This window comes from Spea bombifrons, chromosome 12 (genome assembly GCF_027358695.1).
Source record: "Spea bombifrons isolate aSpeBom1 chromosome 12, aSpeBom1.2.pri, whole genome shotgun sequence".
NCBI lineage: Eukaryota > Metazoa > Chordata > Amphibia > Anura > Pelobatidae > Spea > Spea bombifrons.
In genome coordinates this window covers 5,282,945-5,298,573 of record NC_071098.1, presented here as the reverse complement: position 1 = coordinate 5,298,573, position 15,629 = coordinate 5,282,945, and the positions used below count along the sequence as shown (strand labels likewise).

Genomic DNA, 15,629 nt, shown 5'->3' with positions numbered 1-15,629 from the left:
CTTAATATAGCCGTAATAAAGTAAGCTTTACAAATTTGATCCCAATACCTTAAAATTCTTTGGCTTAGTGAAGCTGCAGGAGCTACATACTGAGTACATTTTTTTTTAGAATTATATAAGGGCAATTTCATTGACCTATAAAAAAAAAAAAGGAGAAAAAAAAAATTAAAATAAAATATAATTTATTTTATTTTAATTTTTTTATTATTTTTTTTTTTAATATAAGCACCGGAAAGGACGCAGGACTTAAAAAAAAAAAGTTTCCTGACAACCCGGAAAGGCCAATTATGAATACAAGCTGTCGGAGCAGCCGTTTGAGATATGAAAGTACTTCCTCCTGCGTGGCGTCTCCTGGAAAAGACAAAGTACGCGGTATTGCGTACGACCCGTTTTTACTGACGTGATCATATGAAGGTAACTACAAAAACAAAAAATAATGGAAAATAATGTGCCCCCCCCCCGGGGGGGCTTCCGAAGTCATCGGAATACAATAGGGTTTCTTTTTTGTTTTTTTACAATAATACAACAAGCACCTGGATGTCACTAACTACACAATAAGACGGACCAGTTGTGTCTGTGTATGAGATATTAGTGATATATTATCAAATGACGTTATGGGTTTGGATCACAGCTGTATATCCGTAGAATGTTCTGTGAAGCATTGCCCCCTACTGGTGAGTGTGCCGAACTACACTGCAAATATACAAAGCGGAATGGAGTTATTCCAACGGTAGCTTAAGTTAGTTAGTTAGTTTGTTGGTTAGTTGGTTTAGTTAGTGGTCCTCTAAAGTTTAAAGAGATAATGTTCATAATTTTAAAAAAAACTCACTTCCAGATTTAATGTGCAAGAGGGTGATAGATGCTGAAGCAGAAGGTTGAGCGCTGCAGTGTGTGGCTGCCGGCTGGATATGCCCTAAAGTGCCGGGACCGCCTAGTCATCCATAATGCCCTCCCCGCCATAAACCCTTATAGAAAGATAGATAGATAGATAGATGATTGATAGATAGATAGATAGATAGATAGATAGATAGATAGATAGATAGATAACTAGATAGATAGATAGATAGATAGATAGATAGATAGATAGATAGATAGATAGATAGACATCCCGCTGCACGCTGTCGGTGTCCAGTGGATACACGGCAGGGACCTGGAGTGTAGGTGATGGATGTGTAGTTTGAAAACAATTCTTTTTGCAACATTTTCTCATAGGTTTAAAAAAATCAAACCAGAATGAAAGCAAACATTTTTGACAATGAGAGGGCACTTGAGGAGCTCTGCACCTTGAGATCGGAAAGCCACCGGAGGTCCATCTCATTGGAAGGGCTGAAGCTCAAGCAGAGCCGGCCTTAAGTGTTCTGGCGCCCTGTGCGGACTACTCCTCTGGCGCCCCCTTTTCACTAACCCCCCCTGAGCTCAAGCCAGAGTCAAGACCTCTAAAAAAAAAACATTCCTCCTCAACTTCCATGTTTTGTGTCTTTGAGCCTCAGAACGCAACCATTGTCAGTTTTGATAAATAAACTTTATACTTTAACTGTTATATTAAAATCTATGATGCCGACACTTCATTTTTAACGAGTTTTTCAACCGACGATTCCCATTCACTCTTCTCTTTCCCAAGACATATGGATCAGTGACAATTTACATTTAGGCCACGTACAATTTCAGTAGCCCGTCTCGGAGATGCCTTGAAGTTTATTTATATTCTTCCGAGGGATTTATTCCGCAGAACTGAACAAAACATCATAAGACAGGTCAAATGTGTCTTATCGATGATCTATGAAACAACATCGCAATCTCACTCCCTTGCTACATCTCTACACGTCCCCATATCCTGCGCGGCTCGGCTACAATGTCAAGTCGTCTTAACGAATGGCTGCCCGGTCCCTTTCTTCTGTCGTGGCTGACAGTATTATGCCATTAATCCTATATCAAGCCAGTAGATCTTTCACAATTCCATAACCGGTTTTATTGCATTCTGGGCCATCATTCCTTCAGCGATATTCTTAAAGACAAACAGCTGAGCGTTAATGTTCCCCTCTGATGATACAAATGATATTGTATCCATATTGCATCTGGGAACCACCATCAGCCACCGGTGGAAATTCATTTCTGTTTCGTTCTTCGGATTTAGCGTTCTATCTGGCGTTCTGTAAATATCCATCTACCAATGCTTAGGATGATCAGATCTGATCTTCACTTAGACCCAACATGGATAAAACATAAGAATATGAAAAAATGCTATAAAAAAAACCAAAAAAACTATAGAATGTTTTCTCTAATCAGGATACAAAAGCGCCCTCTAAGAAACATTCCGCTCCTTTCTATTCCTCTCCCGCCAACGTAGATTGATGGGAAGATGGAAATAGCCCCATCTTCCTGAAGGCCATTAGGATCCGATCCGTAAATTTTAAAGCATCTTACATTAAGTGACATGTAAGAGCTCTCCGCGCGGTGCGCATGTACAGAAGAACTGGCTTCTTTCGCAAATTGTTGAGAGACAATGCCTTTCCTGATTAATGCGGTGATGAACCGGATCTTGGTGATTTATTTGAAGACAATGCTTTTCCTGATTACGATAGCGATAAATGTGACGGGAATTGATAAGGGTTTGTATTTCGCTGGATTAAAAACAATATATGTGATATATTTATATGGTTTTTCGGCGAGGGCTTGTCTGTTGATTTTGGTCAAAGGAGGAATGGGGTGAAAAAAGGCAGATATTATCTAAATCCAGATCGCACTTGTCTACTGAAGACAGAAGACACATTGTCGCTGATAAGTAGATGTCACCATTCTGTTGACGCTTTATGGAGTCATCCCGGCTCTTTAAATTACACACCCATGTACCCCTGACTGACTAGGGCATGTGCCTAGGGACTGTTTGGGGTTCGTTGAGTTTTAGGGGTTTTATCCCAATGTCAGGATCTCAGAAGGAATGGAAGCGTCTCGGGGTCACACAGTCTTCGCATTCTACTGTCATTGAATGATATCTGATCATCCCAATTGGTGTCTTTAATACATATACTCTATACCACAGCTGAAACCTCTGCTTGAATACAGGTGACTTCATTAAAATATCTTTAATTATCCTACAATCTCTTAGGGGAGTTGAGGAGGAACGGAGACAGAAAGCGAGGGTGATGTGGAAAGGTCAGGGGCCCGCAGATCATGAACGTGAGGAGGACAGATGATTTATTTCTAGCATTCAGGCAAATGCATTGGTCTAAAGAATTTCTACACCTATTTTCAAGGAGGACCGACAATAATGCGGAGGACACTAGTGCATATGATGCCATATTGTGCCAAGCAAAAAAGAGCCAAGGAGCTCTGCAGAGGCTTTCATGGAGAGACCCTCCGCAGAGCATGAAGAGGTTGGGTCGGGACATACATATATATTAAGATAATGAAATAAAACACATTTTAGGCATTTAAACTGTTCCTTTAAACAACCAAAACCTCATCAAATCGCTTCGGCAATCAAAAAAGAACCTTCAGCCCCAGTTCTATCCTAAAATAATGCGATTAAACTAAAAAAATCTGAAATTGGAAAGAGCGAAGCGACGGAGCGGCATATCTCGCGCCCTCGATCCCTCGCACGGATATCGATAAGGTGTTTATCCAGATAAAGCATGGTGAAGCGGGTACTACAGAGCGGCTGCTCACTCGCCAGGAAAGTGACTAATTCTTCGTGGCGTGAATGCCGTCACGTTAATAACATGCCTTTCGGTGACAGATTATAACGATCCCGCGCCGGGGCTGGTATATTCTCACTCAAAGACGGGGGCTTTAAATCTTCCAGACAGATGCCGCGATCCCTCCCCACGTCGGTCCATTAACTTTATCTCCGCGTCTTTACTTTTTTTTCCAAAGTCAAACATCTAAACTTTCCATGGCTGCAGGTTGCTCTAGAGGAGAGGAGATATGCCTTCTTCATCCTGTTCAAATAAATAAGTCAATAAATAATGCATCTTTAGGGGCAACTGCAGCCCCAGAGCTGTATCACCCCAGTCCAGCATTACATAGAGGAACTGGGGAATAACCAAAAGATCCTTTATCAACATATTCTATTATTTTAATATTTAATTTAATTTTTAATTCTATTTTTTCTATTTTTTTTTAAATTTAAGTTGAGTTATTGTATGTTTCTAAAAAAAAAAAAATGACATTAGACACTGTAATTTTCCATCCAATCTATTTTCGAAAACCCTTCACACGTTGTTTATAATTGGGAAGCTATATTCTAGCTGACGACAGATGTGCTATAGCTTCTACTCGGAAAAGGTGTTAATTATTTTAAACACAATCTGTATAATCAAATTTCAGCTGCTAAAAACATTTGGTTTCTGTATTACCCAGAATGCACTGGGGGGGACGGATTTAAGAAATACTTTATTATTTTAAGGTTACACTAAAGCGTGTATTTTTCTCCATAGGTAACTACGGGGACACTAACACTATATGCTGACTTCCCACACACACACTCACACTCACTCTAACACTGTACATCCACACGCAACACAGTGTAACTCTATACACTGACACTCCCACTCCCACTCACTGTAACACTGTACACTAACTTTCTTTTTATTCATTAAATGTATTATCCGGTTAAATTTATTCAGTGTGTTTATTTGTTATTAAATGAAAACAACTCATATATTATGAAGAAAAGGTAAGGGAAAATCACTATTACTGCGAAGAAATTCATGCTAAACTATCTTAGGTACTAGTGTGTCGTTAATAAAATATTGGTTCTTAAAGGGCCTCGTATACAAACAATGCGTACGTTGTAAACACTTTCATATGAATTGTTCAAATTAGGAAAAAAGCAAGAAAATTGGTAGTTGATACAGGGAGATGCTGCAGCTACAGAGCTGCAGCTTCCCACCGCTTTCATGTCCCGACTGGTTGAAGCAGCCAATCAGTGACGGGAAAGAGCTTCAACGTGAACGCTGTCCGCACATGCACACAGGGGTCTCAACAGACTCCCGCCAGCAACGGTCGCCGAGCCAGCGCTGGAGCTGATTGGCTGCAAATATTTCATATGCATGTTGACGTGGGGAAATATCTGGGGGTTGGGGCAAATGCATATGGCATCCCCGGGGGACACCATGTACATTTAAAGGAACCCCTCAGCTGTACATTTAAAGGAACCCCTCAGCTGTCATATGTATTAAGGTGCATATGATGTCTGCGGTGTCCCTTTAAGCATATAAGCATTCACAGGTTACATTCCCTCCACTTTTGAAGACTCTGTTTCCGTGCCCACATCAAAGATGGCCGCAAGCGGTATCCGCCCCACGCTGTCGCGTGACGTCAGACGCAAGCCGGCTCGCCTTTCCGAGTGTGTGTGTGTATGTGAGTAAGTGACGTCGCGGTAGGAAAGTTTTGGGTGGCGCCGCGGTGCGGAAAGTTTTAGGAGCCGGTGGCTGACAGTCGGAACGGCGAAAGCAGCCTGAGCCTTTCCATATGAAGAAGAGAAAGGTGCGGGGAGGGGGCGGAAGGGAGGGGGGGAGTGCGGTACCGGGGGTTAACCCTTTCCGTGCCGGAGCTACTGCTGGCCATTATACACTTAACCCTTTGTGTTCGGATCGTTATAGCATTAAAGGGTTAATGCTGTTTCCATTAGAAGTGAAGCCAGTCCCTCGGGTTACAGGGTTATGGGGGGGGCTAAACTTATGGGGTCTTTTTTTTTTTTTTGCCTGTGTGATGTGGGGTATCCAGTCCTAAGGTGATAGGTCACGGGTAGGTATGATATATAGGGGGGTCTCTGGGAAAACCCTAATCAGGGTACCCCGAGTTTGTGCTGCAGATCTCCGGCGGGGCATTTAAAATGATTAAGTGCCCAATATATTGTTGGCGCAATGGACGGGGCATGGGGTGGTGATGCGTGATGCGATTCGGGGTATTGGGGCAGGATTGCAGCTCGGTTTTAGGCGTCGTGGTTATCTGGCATTTATCGTTTGGTGGCGCGTTTAGCCAAAGGAACCTTTTTGTTAGGTTATCAGAGAAGAATATTCACTTTTAAGACCTCTCGGGTCTCTTCTTCAGATAGAATGAACAGGAGACCACTAAGGTCCAGACTCATCTTCCCGTCATTTATTGTGTTCTGGATTGTAAGCTTGAGAACGGTCCTCCTCGCCTTTTTGTAAGTGCGAATCCTTTTGCCCTGTGTAACTGTTGTACAGCGCTGCAGAATTCGATGGCGCTGTATAACCCGATAAATAGGGACCTGTGAAGGAATCTCGTGCTTCCTCCCTGCCCAGCTATTAATTGCCCTAAAAGATAACTCCGGTGCGGATTCTTTGGCTGTGAAATCTGCAATAAACGCTAATCCCAGAGCCAAAGAGAAAGTAACCAGAACGGCCCGGAGCCTGAAATCAGATCCGTGGATCTGTTCCGATAAACAAAGCGCTTATCGCTGCTCCTGACGTTCTAGAACAGGAGGCAGCAAAACAAAGCTCTCGTGCTTTTGTAGGACTACAACTCCCATGATGCTTTCCTAACACAGGTTAGAATTAGCCGGCAGTTCGGCCCCATTCGACCCCCTGTCTAGTCGCCCGTTTCTCCTGCTGTAAAGGCTCAAACCTTAATCAGTCGTTGGTCTCGTCTTAGATTCAGGAGCCGTATGTCTATCCCATGCATGTTTAAATCCCCTCGCTGTATTATCTACCATGTCTGCTGGCAGGATGCTCCACCAATCTACTACCCTCTCAGTAAAGTAAAAATCATGTTGCTCTAGAACTCTTGGTTCATTGCGCTCTAGAGATGCAGAAATCACTCTGTCATATTGTTTAAGTTAACAGATGCAGGGCGATGCTCGACGCGGCAGAAGAATAGGAAGTTCTCAGCGCCTCAGACCGCGTCGGACCGCGAAGCCGAGACGTGCAAGTCTACAAAGGACACGCGTGTGGTAAAGAGCAAAAACTCATATGTTTAAAAATAAATAAATAAAAAGAACGCCGTGAGGCTACAATCTGTGAGCGCCCCTCTAATGCTGCGGGGGATCTCCTTTGGCTCCCCTGCTGGCTGATCACACATGCAACGATAAGGAGCCCTGCTTGCTGATCACAGTGTGATCAGTGCAGGGGAGATCAGCGGGAAGAGAGCGACCGACAATGTTTCTGCCTCTTCCCACAAAGGGAGAAAGTAGAAAAAAAAGATAAAAAAGCGTTGTTCTGTTTTTGTTTTTTTTAATGAAATATCAATAAAAATAAAATAAAACAGTGAGCTCAGCTCACCTAATGCATAAAGGAAACTTTCCGAAAAGCTGTTTATTTTAAGTCTTTTACGTACTATCACTCGCAATTATTAAACTTTGCACGTTTCTATGGTTTCAAATGAAAGCTATATATATATATATTATTAGACCCACATATGGTAAAAATGTATGGTACGTAGGGTACTAAATGGAAAGGGTTAAAGTACTCACAGAGGGTTAATGTACTCGCACAGTGCTGTTGATACATATTCTTCTATAGTAGGGGGGGTCGGGGACATTAGATCGCCCCATTAAATATACGTTTCTCAAACATCGTTTCTGATTTCTTTAAAGGCCTCCGAAAAAACTACTGAAAAACAGCCTTCCAAAAAAGCCAAATGCGACGAAAATCCCAGCCCCGAAGCGCCCGGACTTCTTTGTAAAGGGGACGATCCCGCTTCTGCCAAAAGCAGCGCTCCGTCCGGCCGCGGCCGCGTTAATTCGGGCAAAACCGCGACCCGAGCGGACGCCGGGGGAAGGAAGTGTCCGAAGACGGAGATAAGCGTCCGCGCGGCCGGCATCCCGCTTCCCAGCGCCGACGATTCCGCGAGGCTCGGCGTGACGGACGACAGCGCCGACGGTTTGGGGTTTGATGATCTGGCCCAGTCGGCGGTCTCCAGGAGAGAGAGGAACTCTGTGTCTGTGGACAGCGGCTCGTTCGTCGATGAGGACAGTAACCAGCCCATGCCGCTGGGGCGAATCTTCGAAAACGCGGATTTAATGCAGGTGAGTTTTACTCGTTTTCGCTTATGGGCCATCTTAGTAAAGTCTGTGACGGTTCCTATTCACTAAATGGAGAGCTGCTTTCAACCCACCGACGTGACTTCATTATGAAGGGCCGGTTGAGCGAAGGTCTGCTGCAGGAGGAGCCCGGCTAGCCCTGTATAAAAGCAGTTTTAGCGGAATTTAACCCTTGCCTGTGATTACCCTATAGGACTTGCCACCCGTTACCCCCTTCCATGCATCCATGAGCAGAAGAGAGTTAAGAAATCTTCATTTTCGAGCAAAGGAAGAAGACGAGGACGAGGATGAGGATGACGAAGAACAGAATGATAATGTCAATGGAGCTGATATTTAAGTAAGAGGCAGATGCCTTCACAGCATCCAAGAATCGCGTTTTAAATCCCGCCGCGTGATGCTGTTCACCGCTTTAGTCGAGCTGCAGACGCACGGCGGACCGTAGCGGCGACGTTATTCCTCTTATTACCGCATTAGCTCTGTCAAGGTCAGCCTGGAAACCTCACGTCGGTTTCTTCCCTACATTGAGCGGTAATGTGCTGCCGGTGGGAGATGGAATATCCGGCACGGTTATCTCTGCCCGGCGGCGCGTAACGCTGTAATCTAGAACACCATCATAAAGTCATTTGTATTCATAAATAATTCCGGCGAAGAGGAACGGCCCCCCTATGTAAACCTTCCATTAAATCAAAGTAATATATGCTGAAAATACGCGTTATTTTTCACAGCAAGCACTCAACCTCCTCGTCCTAACCGGCCCCAGTTACGGAACCCCTCTGGTTTGAACCCTGTGTCCTTCCGTAGAGTAGCCAGTGGTCCCTCTGGGCTCCTGTGCATGCGCGCCAGTGCTAGATACCCAGCTCTGCTTCCCAGACTGATATCGGGGGGCAGATGTCCGGTGGGTTACGAAGCTGCTGAGTTTGCGAGGGGAAAAAGGAAGATGTGACGGCGCCTTTGATTATATATGGGGCATAGAAACAGTGCCAAGGATGCCCAGAATAGGGGTATAGTCTGATTTTGGGTGTTTAACCCTTTATTTGGTTAACCACCAGTCCGGCATCAAAATGGACAACATAACTTAGATTGGAGACATAGCATATGAAACAGCCGTGTTTCACTGACGTGATGGGATCCAATAAAGATATTTTATATACATATACATGTTATATTTAAATATATTGTGATGTCCCTCCAATAAAACGCCTCTATTTTGCTAACGTTGGCACAATATCCCCTTTATATCTTGGGTGTAATATGGTTGAGTGTAATTTATTGTCTCCAAATCTCATACTTTTATAAAATTCTGGACCAAAAGAAATGAATGAATTGCTTAAATTTTTCAAGATGGTCTTTTTTTAGCAGCTTAGTGTTTGTAGATCTGAACATTTATTATTTTTTTTGTATTTGTCTCCTCCGACAGATGATCCCTCGCAGACTTACCAATGGAGATGAATGTACCTGCTATCCAAGGATATCCAAGGCTATCGGATACACACCAAAGTGCTTACGCCGCCTTACCTATAATAAAACCACGGACATTGACTTTATTCATTTAATATTAAACCCCTACCTGGGCTCCGTCCAAGTAACTATGCCTAAGGATACTGTGTGTCCTCTCTGCTGGACCCCGAAGAACCACTGGACCCCCCAGCCTTCCCAAAGCTATATTGTTTACAGATATAATTAATAATGTAGGACCTTTAAAATGTAAATCGATGAAGATATGATTTATACTTTTTTTTTTTGGTCCCAACCAAATATTTTTAGCATTGTTTATAAATATCACAAGTGTCTTATAAAAGAACCATGAGATTGTGAAAGCACGCGCTGAAGGTATACCTACCAAAGGTAAGGAACCCTGGTAATAGTACGGCTCGTAGATCATCACCCGTAAGTAGTCTTTTTATAAGGAGACTAAAAAAGTATAATGTATATTTTATAATAAACTTGGTTTTGTAGCACAAAGTAACTTAACTGTCACCACTGATACTTCATTGAAAAGTGGCATGAAAATTACAGCCGACCTTCTGTTTTAAAGAACTAGACCGTAAGAATATGTAGTATATGTATTATACGTAGTATTAGCGCTAACACCCGATACTTCTTAAAGGTGCTGTTCCACCTACTCGGCCCGATTTTACATGGTTGTAACCGAAACGCTTCCCGGAATATCTTAATAATTACTTAATCGTTGCCTTATTAGTCATTTTTCAGGGAGTGCCGCAAAAGCAGACACTTCATAGGTTGTTGCCATAGAAACTGGAATAATTTTTTTGTTTATATGATTAGACCTCAGGTGGAAAGACTAAGTTAAATAGCGCAATTAATGTTTTCACTGGAACAGCACCTTTAAGATATTAACGCTAAGACTTGAAGCTACCAGTTGTTTGGCCCTCTAAACCTGCTTCTGTTTCCCGTCTCCCTCTCTGTGATTGGCTGCTTAACTTTCTAAACATGAACTTTTTTTAAAATAAACAGGAAGTAGGAGGAGCTAAAGCCAAGTGCCCATTGTGCCCAGAGCCTCGCGGAAATCTTATTTTATGCTCGTTTTAAAAACCGCCAAACTGTGTTAATATGTTAATCCAAGGCATGCGCGACTTCCCGTGCTTTTTGATGTATATTGTATATATTGTAAGCGTTTTTATCTTTGCATATAAAGCAAGCCATGTGTGCGGTACCCGCCGGCTACGTAAATATTTCCTCTTTCATTTCTGGCCTGTTTATTTCAGTCCAAGTAAATTTATTATCAGATTAACCTCTTATGTGGTATCCTCCACCATGGTGGAGTAAGGGGAACATTATAAGTGCCTCGTGTTATATGATGCATAGATGGGACTCTATCTTAAATAACTCTGGAATACACCAGGAATAAAAATGTCAAAATGCATTTGCTTATCTGCCATTTTTTTTTGCCTTCAATGCTCACAGAGTACTTTAACACGCATTCTTCTATAGTGGGGCAGGCGGCCGGTATCTTGAGGTGTTATTTGCCAAGTACCTATATGTGAAGTCAATACGGTAAACGGACTTTAATTTTTTTCACTCCATACCATCTGTACAGCACAAAAAAATCCATATAAAATCAATATAAAAGGCTTGATTCTTTTAAATCAATATAAAAACATAATATTTTGGATAGGGTAGGAACGATTTGATTAGTACACCGATATCCTAAAGCAAAATTAAATGGATAATAAATATATAAAAAAAGGACTTTGAATGGTTCCTTTATCCGGTCTTGATGGGTCTGCAGATCTTTTTACAGTAAGATCTCTCATCCACGTGGCTCCGAGAGGTAGAGAAAGATTGAGGGACCTGCTAAAAACGGCTGGAGCCAACTTTAAGATCGATATTGTTCCGGTGGAACCGCGTGCTGCACCGTGGGAATAGGACAATATCTCACGGGGAGGATAAAACCAGCGTTCGTTCTTCTTTAAGTTTTCCGTGCTTTTTTCCTCGTCTTGTAGATCATGGAGGAGTCACAAGTCAGATTATGGGAATGTTTTTTGTGGCAGGCTATGTGAACGAGCTTCAGGTTCTCCGCCGTAAACAGCAGGTCGAAAAAATACGGCCAGTTTATTTCGCTGCCGTCGCCTTCCTTCACCGCTTTAACCAGACACGGCAAGATTGTCCGCTTCTTCTCGATCCTAGAAAGCATCAAACAAAAGTAAATATTACTTTTTAACTACGATCCCCAAATCCTCGGTCGGTGGAAGTCGGTTCGTTATAAGCTAGAAGACTACAGGTTAGTTTTTACCCAGAAAGGAAGCATTGGGTCTATCTACTCTTAGAAATGCCCAGTATGGTGTTTTTAGCTTTATTATTATTATATTATTTTATTTGCTACATTATATTTATGGAGTGCCGGTAGATTCTGTAATGCTAAAACAATGAGGAATAAAAAAAAAAAACAAAACTATACAATAACAATGATATGAACAGCGCAAGGACGAGGACCCCCGTTCATGTGGCTATAGTCAATTTCTACAAACCTCCTAAACTCAATTTCTTCGGAGAAATCGCTCACCTGTGGTCCAGATTCCACGTACTGAAGAGAATTCTGCTCTCCTTGTTACTGTACGGATTAATGGAGTGCTTAGAGACGCAAGCATCGACGTCAAATGAACCCTAGAAGGAAACAATTTCCAAAACATATTTAGTCTCTTCATGTCCCATATGTTATTGAAACGGCCCACATCGCCAAAAAGCGTGACCTACGATCATCTTTGGACTACAGGCTTCTATTTCTGCCGTCAAACAACTTGGACTGGGCTCACGGAGTGCTTACGCAAAAGGGCGGGGACATTACTGCACTCAAAATCGTATCCCATTTTTCCTTTAAAACCTGACATTTATGAAATAATGATACAAACTTACACTTCAGAATAAAATTGGCCAATCCTGTGGCTTTGTATGACCTTCATCAAGTCATATTATAGTAAATAAGCGTTAGCAAACGAGAATTCTATTTTCTTGGGGTAGGAATTAATTCTGCACAATCCCAATTCCAAGCTACGGCTCTCAACAGCGCAAGAAATCTTGGTGTTGCCGTAACATTTTATGCTTTCTTAATCGAAATTCTTAATTTCTTTACGTACAAACGCTTATTTTTTTTTCTTATTTCCCAGATGTCTGGAATTTTTTATATATTTTTTTTTTTTTTTGCCTCCGGCAGAAATCTGTATTTGCTGACATTTCATTAGCCGCGTTGTAAATTGAAGACGTGTCTTACTTGGCAGGAGAACCATCCTTCCGAAGTACAAAGACGATTAGCCTTCTGTTCCGTTCGATCAAAGTAACGGCCGTTGTATTTCACAGCTTTCAGCTCGCTGCTCATGGTCTCGACGATTCTCTTGTACTCGTCCCTCGCCGTCGGATCTACAGCAGCCGTGTGGTTCTGCACCTAGAGAAAAAGATGACAACTTCAAAGGAAGCCCCCCTACGTCTCTTTACACCGGTTTGAAATCTCTTGTTCTACCAGCTGTCGAGACAAATATACGGAATCCTTTTATAAAAAATGTGTAGTTTCAAGGGGAAAAAAAATTGCAGTGTGTTTTTGCCCTATGGGGGACTGCTTTTTTGTAATTATGTCAGGAATACATTGAATAAAGGGTTAAACGTGAGGATTAAAGGCCATTTAATAATGTGCTGGCTTGGGGGGGGTACCAAGCCTCCGTTTTAGGGTTTTCTTTGACCTGGGGGGGGGTAACAAGCTATTTGCTGTTTTAACAGATTAATTCATCGTCTATTAACTTTTATTCCTTTATTCAATCTTGGAAACCATTATTTTCTGATATGTCTCATGTCCCCGGAGTCTCACTTTCCTTCTTAGGTGTTAAGTGCTTAGTAACTTTCATTATCTAGTATTGGGTTGAAGCTGCCGTTCCACCTACTCACTTTTAAACCCACATCATTACGTTAACCCTTCGTAGAAATAATTCTTTAGCCACACACAGTTTTCTCTCGTTCGTAACTTTCGGGGAATGCTTAATTGTCATGTGACGCGGAAGTAGACGCTGACAGGCTGCTGCCAAAGAAACTGATAGAAGTCAATTTAAATGACGGCAGCGCTACCAAACGCTGTATTCCTCTATGAAAGTTATGCGTACATCCTAAATACACCAGCTTTACATTAAGCCATAAAATCAACGGATACAATGTAATTTGTGTTACGGATTACTAGGGTGATTTCTCTTCTCGGGGGTTAACGCGGGCGAGGTTACCCATTTACCTCTTTCATGTAACTCCGTATTCGGCTCTCGCAGCTGTACCTCATGTAGCTGGATTTATTTTTGAATCGAGGTTCTAAACCTAAAATAAAAAAACACACTTTATGCATTTTTCTTTAGTAGGGCAGTCAGAGACACTAAACAGTCTCGTTAATGCCTTCATGTTCAAAAGTTTGGGGTCACTTAGAAATGTCCTTGGTTTTTGAAAGAAAAGCACATTTTGTCCATTAAAATAACATGAAATGGATCAGAAATCCAGCGCAGACGGGGTTAATGTTGGAAATGACTATTGAAGCTGGAAACGCCTGATTTTTAATGGAATCTCTTCATAGGCGTAACAAGGCCTTTAATCACTCCCATCACTCCTGTGTTCCAGTGGCCCTTTATCAGTCCCATCACTCCTGTGTTCCAATGGCCCTTTATCACTCCCATCACTCCTGTGTTCCAATGGCCCTTTATCACTCCCATCACTCCTGTGTTCCAGGGGCCCTTTATCACTCCCATCACTCCTGTGTTCCAATGGCCCTTTATCACTCCCATCACTCCTAGGTTCCAGGGGCCCTTTATCACTCCCATCACTCCTGTGTTCCAATGGCCCTTTATCACTCCCATCACTCCTAGGTTCCAGGGGCCCTTTATCACTCCTGTGTCCCAATGGAGCTTTGTGTTCGCTGATACAATTTTAAGTTTAAAGGCTAATTGATGAAAACCCTTTTGCAATTAAGTGACCCCAAACTGTTCAGCAGTAATGTATATTTTGTGTATTCTGTCTTCCATAACATTATTAAATATGGTACAAACAGAAAACGATTAATAACTGCCGATTATACATAATTTTTTACTAACCTTCAAACCACGCTCTGTCCTCGTCTCGACTTTCTGCCAAGATATTTTCATTCAAATTTTGAATAAAGTCTACAAGCATTTTTTGTATTTTGGGAGCATTTCCATCCGACAGCAATTTCTGGGCTGCTTCCACAACATCCGACTGCCTTTTGTAAAATGCATTCAGAAACCGGTCAATATCGGAGATGTCTTTTATTTGGGGTGGAAAAAAGGGAAAGGTGCTTAGATTATAGCATAAAGAAGTTGTTTCTTTTTTTGTTGCATTTTTGAACATTTTATAGGAACAGTAATAAGTCCGTTACTCACATCCCTGCCACGACTGCCCGGCGGTCAGTAACACAAGTTCGGTATTATCTGGAATTTGTTTTAAATATTCATCGCTCAGCTCCGTTCCATCTTCATACAAGACAACACGAGCTGTAGAGACGGGCAGCTAAAGAACAGGCACAACGGCATTACTTATTGCGTTAACAAAGCTTTTAGAATACAATACTCACGCGGGTTACGCACGATCCTTAAATTGTCTTACACGGAAGGTTTGAATTCAGACGGGACTCCTTTAAGGCCTTTTCTATCATTAAATTGATTTAATAGAATTACATTTGTGTTTTTGTAATGTTTGTAGCTCCATTAGCTAACAGTAAAGCAATAAAATACTTGTAAACTGGCCAGCATGATGTATGGGTCAAATTGTTTCCATGTAAAGTCTTTTCCCATATAGCTGTACTTTTGTCACACCAACTCACCCCCCACCCACTGACTGTCACATACACACAGTGACAACAACACCCCTATATGTAAATGACATTAACCTGGAACCTTTTGCATCCTTTCTGCTTTAGCTCATTGAGGTTCCTGCAGGCAATGCCATATTTGTCTCCGCTGTTTAGAACTCTTATTTTAAAAATCTTCATCTGCCCCTCCATTACTGTATTTTTATTGCCCATTAAGAAGCGCGTAGCTACCCTTCGATAGGGCGACACAATAGTCAATGAAACCTGTACGCATGCGCACAGCAGCTCTTCCGGGTTCGTGCGGAATGTGGCGCATGC

General features: G+C 42.2%; 2 protein-coding genes across 3 annotated transcripts; one reads left to right on the top strand and one right to left on the bottom strand.

Moving 5' to 3' along the window:
* Positions 1–5,353: 5,353 nt before the first annotated feature.
* On the top strand, positions 5,354–9,967 carry C12H1orf174 (chromosome 12 C1orf174 homolog). The gene is made up of 5 exons (XM_053451886.1): positions 5,354–5,487; positions 6,803–6,916; positions 7,559–7,990; positions 8,199–8,342; positions 9,423–9,967. The coding sequence occupies exons 1-4, from the start codon at positions 5,473–5,475 to the stop codon at positions 8,340–8,342; spliced, it is 705 nt and encodes a 234-aa protein (XP_053307861.1). The 5' UTR covers positions 5,354–5,472; the 3' UTR covers positions 9,423–9,967.
* Positions 9,968–11,018: 1,051 nt separating this feature from the next.
* On the bottom strand, positions 11,019–15,583 carry DFFB (DNA fragmentation factor subunit beta). 2 transcript variants are annotated; one of them, XM_053451884.1, is made up of 7 exons: positions 15,390–15,583; positions 14,884–15,010; positions 14,578–14,766; positions 13,734–13,813; positions 12,735–12,905; positions 12,030–12,130; positions 11,019–11,649 (listed from the first exon to the last, which is right to left on the bottom strand). In XM_053451884.1, exons 1-7 carry the CDS (start codon positions 15,522–15,524, stop codon positions 11,436–11,438), a joined length of 1,017 nt encoding a protein of 338 aa, XP_053307859.1. In that variant the 5' UTR covers positions 15,525–15,583; the 3' UTR covers positions 11,019–11,435. The 2 variants fall into 2 exon arrangements, with proteins under 2 accessions (XP_053307859.1, XP_053307860.1); XM_053451885.1 differs by having other exon boundaries at positions 15,397–15,523.
* Between the last annotated feature and the right edge of the window lie 46 nt (positions 15,584–15,629).

Coding starts and splice junctions, on each gene's coding strand:
- C12H1orf174 (XM_053451886.1), top strand. Junction 6,917..7,558: donor CTACAAAGGACACGCGTGTG/GTAAAGAGCAAA, acceptor ATTTCTTTAAAG/GCCTCCGAAAAAACTACTGA. Junction 7,991..8,198: donor AAAACGCGGATTTAATGCAG/GTGAGTTTTACT, acceptor ATTACCCTATAG/GACTTGCCACCCGTTACCCC.
- DFFB (XM_053451884.1), bottom strand. CDS start 15,524: ATGGGCAATAAAAATACAGTAATGGAGGGGCAGATGAAGATTTTTAAA. Junction 15,011..15,389: donor AAGGATGCAAAAGGTTCCAG/GTTAATGTCATT, acceptor CCTGTTCTTTAG/CTGCCCGTCTCTACAGCTCG. Junction 12,906..13,733: donor TACGGAGTTACATGAAAGAG/GTAAATGGGTAA, acceptor CTTTTTCTCTAG/GTGCAGAACCACACGGCTGC.